Raw genomic sequence first — 6,000 nt, 5'->3', positions numbered from 1 at the left:
CCACCCAGGCTAGAAGAAAGTATTCCTGATTTGTGCCTTGGCAATGTTGGATGGGCTTTGGGGAGACAGGAGGCAGGTTACTCACTGAAGACTTCCTAGCCTCTGACATGCTTTTGTAGCCATAGTATTGTTATGGTCAGTCCAGTTCTGTTTCTGGTCAAGGGTAAGCCCTAAGATGGTGGGGGATTTGGTGATAGGAATGACATTGAACGTTATGGGGCGATGGTTAGATTGACTCTTGCTGGAGATGGTCATTACCTGGCACTTGTGTGGCACCAATATTACTTAACTGAATGTTGTCCAGGTCTTGCTGCATTTGGATATGGATTGCTTCAGTCTCTGAGGTAGGTTACCGAAAAGTACTACTGGAATATCTTTTAATCCAAGTAATCACTTTTCAATTTATGGAAGTATATTGGAAGTAACAGATTTTTCAAAATGTACATTATCCAATATATAGTCATAAGGGGAAGCAATGGCCTAGTGGAATTATCAGTGGACTGTTAATCCATACATCCAGGGGCCTAGGTTCACATCCTGCCATGGCAGATGGTGGAATTTGAATTCAATTTAAAAAAAAATCTGGAATTAAATATCTAATGATGACCATGAATTCATTATCAATTGTCAGGAAAAACCCATCTGCCTCACTACTGTCCTTTAGGGAAGGAAACTGCTATCATTTCCTGTTCTGGTCTACATGTGACTCCAGAAATGTAGTTGACTCTTAACTGCCCTCTGGGAAATACATAATGGGCAATAAATGCTGGCCTGGCCAGTGATGCCTAATCCTGTAAATGAATTTAAAAAAAACATAATACTTTGATGTAGTTTTTATAATGAGTAGGCATTCCTGCGATGGGAAAAGGCATATACTGCTGATGAAATAATGTTTAATGTTCAAGGCCAGTAAATGGAGGATTGTGAGGACATTGTTGGTCAGATTGCCTGAAAGTCTATTAATGTTGTCTTGTGATCAGAGTCTCTTTTATTATGTGATGTTGACCTTTAACTTGGAGTGTTAAGCAAGGCGATTCAAGCCAATTTAAAGAACTGCTTGGCTAATGAGTCAGTACCGACACTGTTGAACACTCAGTTTCAAAATGAACTAATAAGGTGCTTATTTCAACAAATGGATAACAACATGTAAAAAGCAGCAAGGGTCTGGAAAGGAAAAGATCTGGGTGTACATTTTAAATTGGGGCTTCCTGTAGAGCAGATGAACTGGTGTTAACTGGTACTGTCTCAATGCAAGACCTCTAGTTAGAAACTTCACTGGGTACAGCAGCATGTGTATACCACTGATTCAGGATGGTGCTAACACAGGGTGACTCTGTGAGCTCTCTACAGCAGATCTTAATCTCATATTTCTTACAATTGTTCCGCACTTTTAAACCTCAATTCTAAGTCTGTAAAAATTACTAACAATATTACACCCTCTTTTCCTGCCATAACTTTGTATATCTCGCTCTGTTCAATCGCCCTATGATCTTTGTATCTTTCTAAGTAATGGTCTGCCTGTACAGCATGCAAAACAAAACTTTTCACTGTACTTAGGTACATGTGGCAATAATAAATCAAATCAACACAACAGGAGTGAGACCACTGGTACTGAAACACAGTACTAGAACCCGTCTATAGTTTCATTGTTTGGGGTCTTGGAAATGTGAGAATGGGGAGGGGGAGGTCATGGTTCCAGGGTTGGGGGGGCGGTCTTTAAAGGCTATTTCCTTGTTATCTGATTGCAGAACCCCTTCCCCTTCACCCCACTCCAATGTGACCTGAAGGAAGCAATACTGAGATACAGTAGCACCTCCACTATTTAACCTCAGCAGTAATATTACTCAAAGGATCCTAAGCACCACGAAAAAGCAGTGGCATCTGGGGTTCAGGGGCAATGCGTTGGATGCTGCAAATCTGGTACAGCGACAGAAAATGCTGAAAACACTCAGCGGCACAGGCAGCCTCTGTGGGAAGAGAATGGCCACATTCTCTCTGGGTTTTAAGGGGAAAACGTTCGCTGACTGTTTCTGCTCTTGGCAACGCCAATAACTCAAGGATTGTGAGTAATACCACAGAGAGATTGTGCACCCCTCCGTTCTCGCCAGATTTGTGAGGCGTGGCCACGATACTCTTTGCTGCTCTGATTCGGAGTTGTTAACCACAGAACTGGGATGCAAAAAAAAGTTGCTCGCATCCCTTGCAAAGGCGAGCTGGCTTCTGGAAAGCTTTATAAAGCTGGTGCACTCAGGCGCCTTTAACTAGTGCTCTGTCTCCAGGCTGCTAGTTCCTTCTCTCTCACCAGGTAAATGCTCTTTTTCATCTTTCAGCTCGCTAATTGAGTCAATTTATTGCATTGAAGTTACATGTTGTAACGAGGCTGTTAATTTTATTTTTTTTTAAATCAATGCAATGTTGACACAGGGACATTGCCACTTGCAGGCTGGATGTTCCTGCTTTTGAAGTTGCAATAATCGTTCCATGTCTGTAACGCATGCAAATTCTTCCCTATCACTCTTCAAACTGGAGGCTGTGGTCATTTCTCCATTAAATTCATTGTTGGCCAAATAACATGATAGCATTTGAAAGGTGAACAGTGCAAGTACACTATGGTTATCCCAATGGTCTTTCTGTAAATGTGCAATAAAAGAGGAGCTGCAAGATTTTCTGTGTGTTTAATTGGACACACATTTATTTCCTTCTTCAGTAAATGTAGCTAAATGTAACTAACGATTTGGTGGGGCTGGTTCCATCAAATAGTTGGGTTTGTTAGTTTGTGGTTATGACTTTGACTTTTTCATTGTAGTGCCTTCAAATATCTTTGCAACAATTCACCAACTTCGTTTCCATTTACAAAGCATGCGTTAGTTTTAATCATTTTCAGTCTGACTGACCCTGGAAAAAAAATGTAACGGAAGGTTTGATCTCTCTCACAGACACAACGTTTGGAAAAGAAACTTCGAAATATTTTGTGCATTTTTTTTCTCTCTGACGGTGTTACAATTGTTTCTGACTGATTCAGTCCCGCAGAAAAGATTTTTCCGAATGCTTTGATGTTAGAGGTCATTCAAAACACATGTCTCCATCTCAGGAGTTTAGCGTGAGCTAAAACCAACAACAGCCTGATGCTTCCAAAATAATTTCTTCATGCCTTTATGACATTTCAGAAATGCAAGTGTCACCAGGAATTTTCCGTCTATTTCGATTTTAATTGCAGACACTTGAAAGCAACAGGTTAATTGCAAAAGCTTTAACGCAATCCGCTGATGTGAAACGCGCTATATGAATGCAAGATATTTATTTTCGAGTACAATAACTTCGTTACACATAAAGTTTGCCAATGAATAACTTAGAGATTTTTAGAACACTGGCTTTGATTTGGACACATTAACAGACTCTTACATTTCAGAACTGTGTAAAATGATAGTCTTGAACGCATCTGCCATTAAGTATCTCCTTTTTGTGTAACTTTTAAAAAAAATACGTAGAGACTCAATGTTTGTTTAAATGTGCCCATCAGTTGCAGACTGTTAGTAATTTCCTTTTGACAAACCCCTGGTGATCTGGGAATCCTGCTTTTTCTTACTGATCTTGTTAACTTTCTCTATCCCTGGAGGAGTGCAGTAGCAGATGAAATAATAAAGCTCACCTCTGTCACTGTCACACAGTGGATTGGTATCCCTTTGGGTTGCAGTGTGTCACACACATTGCAATTCCCAGGGGCTAGTATGGATTGAATATGAGTGCTTAATAGAGCACAATCAGGATGTGCTATCACTTCTCACAAGGAGTAGCTGTGGTAGCCATCATTTGTACACTTAAGGTGAAGCTACCTTAACATGTGATAGAGGAGGAAGTGGAAGGGTATATTGCTGTTTTGAGACAAAGGTGGGTGGAGACATGTATGACAATGGACCCATTGGGCCGAATGGCCTGCTCTGAGATTTATAGACTTGATAGGAAGCTATAAAATTGTGAGATGCATAGATAGGGTTGACAGTCAGAATGTTTTTCGCAGAGTTGAGATGTCTAACACTAGGGGGCATGCATTTAAGGTGAGGGGGAAAGTTCAAAGGAGACGTGAGGCGGAAGTTTTTTACACAGAGAGTGGTAGGAGTCTGGAACGCACTGCCAGGGCTGGTAGTGGAGGCAGATACGATAGGAGCATTTAAGGGACTTGTAGATAAGCACATGAATATGCAAAGAATGGAGATATATGGACCAAGGGCAGGCAGAATGGATTAGTTTCATTTGACGTCATGTTTGGCACAACATTGTGGGCTGAAGGGCCTGTTCTTGTGCTGTACTGTTCTGTGTTCCAGGAGTTGTGAGAATAATGCAGGAATGGGCTTCACATCTCTTCATCAGTGGTTTAAAAAGACTAGCTTAAATGATATCTCAAAAGGACTGTCTGAAGCAGTCACATTTACACATGATGTGTCTAAAAGCTCCTTTAATGATCATGAAAACATCAAAGGTTTAATGAACAAATATATCTTAACATCGTGTCAAGTTAACCATCATCAAAATTTTTTTTTGGGAAGAACCCTCAAAGTAAGCTAACTCAGGGAAGTCCATAGAAGGTATGGACCATGTTACTGTACATGGCTTGATGCCAGCCTCAGTAAAATTGAAACCTTCGTAAAGATTGTTAGTAACACTTACAACAATAATCACAAATTTCTCCACGCCTCCATGTGCCCTCTGATTTCTCCATCTAACCTTCCCTTCTTTAACAGTTTGTGTTGAGGTATAGAACATTGGATGATGCTGTTCCTTACCCAATGGACAGGCTACAGATTTGAGGTTGACATATGACTGTCAGTGTTAGCATTTGAACATAAGATCATGCACCATTGTCCCACATTGATGGGGTTACCTTCATGAATGCATACTCAGGAAACTGGTTGGTTGATTAAGAGTTCATAAGAAGAGAGCTTCAATACTTTGGAAGAACGGCACTGTTCTGATGAAAAGGAATGGACCACCTGAACTCACTGACCCAACCTCTTCTTTACGGGTACTATCTGACCTGTGGAGCATTTCCAACCATTTTCTGTTTTGCTTTCAATTTCCAGTATTTGTGCTACTGCTTTACAGTGTGAATGCATTGGCAGCCACTCAAATGAATCAAACAGTGTGATGGCCTAGTGGTATTATTGCTAGACTGTTAATCCAGAGACCCAGGTAATGTTCTTGGCACCCAGGTTTGAATCCTGCTGTGACAGATGGTAGAATTTGAATTCAAAAATAATCTGGAATTAAGAGTCTAATGATAACCATGAATTCATTGTCAATTGTTGGGAAAAACCCATTTGGTTCGCTAATGTCCTTTAGGGCAACAAAACTGCCATCCTTACCTGGTCTGGCCTATGTGTGACTTCAGACCCACAGCAATGTGGTTGACTCTTAACTGCCCTCTGGGCAATTAGCCCTAATGCTGGCCTAGCCAGCAATGCCCTGATTCATCCCATGAATGATTAACTTAAAAAAAGTTGTGAAAGGGTTAAACTTTGCAGCAGAGAAGGGTTACGTATGTATTTGCTGGCAGTCCGCATCTCTGGCTATAAGGTTATCTGTTTTGTTTTTTCCATCCAGCTGTTGAATGCTCATTCTTTGTAAGCTTCCTTCATTACTCTGACTCAACCTGTCTCATTTTGTTCTAGCACATTTTCTGTTTCGAAATGTCTGAACCCACCTCTGGCGGCTCAAGCAGCAGGAGACCATTAGCTTCCTATGTTGGTCGGAGAATCACCCCTTCCAATAACTCCAATGCTGAAGAGAATGAGGTACTTGATTTTGAGTACTTCGGACTCAGTCCTAGAGGACCACCCAACCTGGAAGGTACTTGACAAACAACTTTCAAAGATTTCTGATTTACCATACAGTTGTGGGTATTACCAAAATGATTAACTCTTCTAACAGCTGGCAAAAAGCGATGAAAGTTTATAAAGGGATGGACTTTTTTGTGCAAGTTACGCACATTTCCAAAATTCCTTA

General features: G+C 40.8%; 1 protein-coding gene across 1 annotated transcript in view; it reads left to right on the top strand.

Moving 5' to 3' along the window:
* Positions 1–2,180: 2,180 nt before the first annotated feature.
* The window catches only part of LOC125485608 (coagulation factor XIII A chain-like), a 104,872-nt gene continuing 101,052 nt past the window's right edge, over positions 2,181–6,000 (top strand). Inside the window, exons 1-2 of the mRNA XM_048609161.1 lie at positions 2,181–2,305; positions 5,667–5,844. Of these exons, the coding sequence (XP_048465118.1) occupies positions 5,685–5,844 (160 nt within the window). The 5' untranslated portion in view covers positions 2,181–2,305; positions 5,667–5,684. The remainder of the gene's footprint in view (positions 2,306–5,666; positions 5,845–6,000) is intronic.

This window comes from Rhincodon typus, chromosome 2 (genome assembly GCF_021869965.1).
Source record: "Rhincodon typus isolate 14 chromosome 2, sRhiTyp1.1, whole genome shotgun sequence".
Lineage (NCBI taxonomy): Eukaryota > Metazoa > Chordata > Chondrichthyes > Orectolobiformes > Rhincodontidae > Rhincodon > Rhincodon typus.
This window is presented reverse-complemented; position numbering and strand designations above follow the sequence as displayed.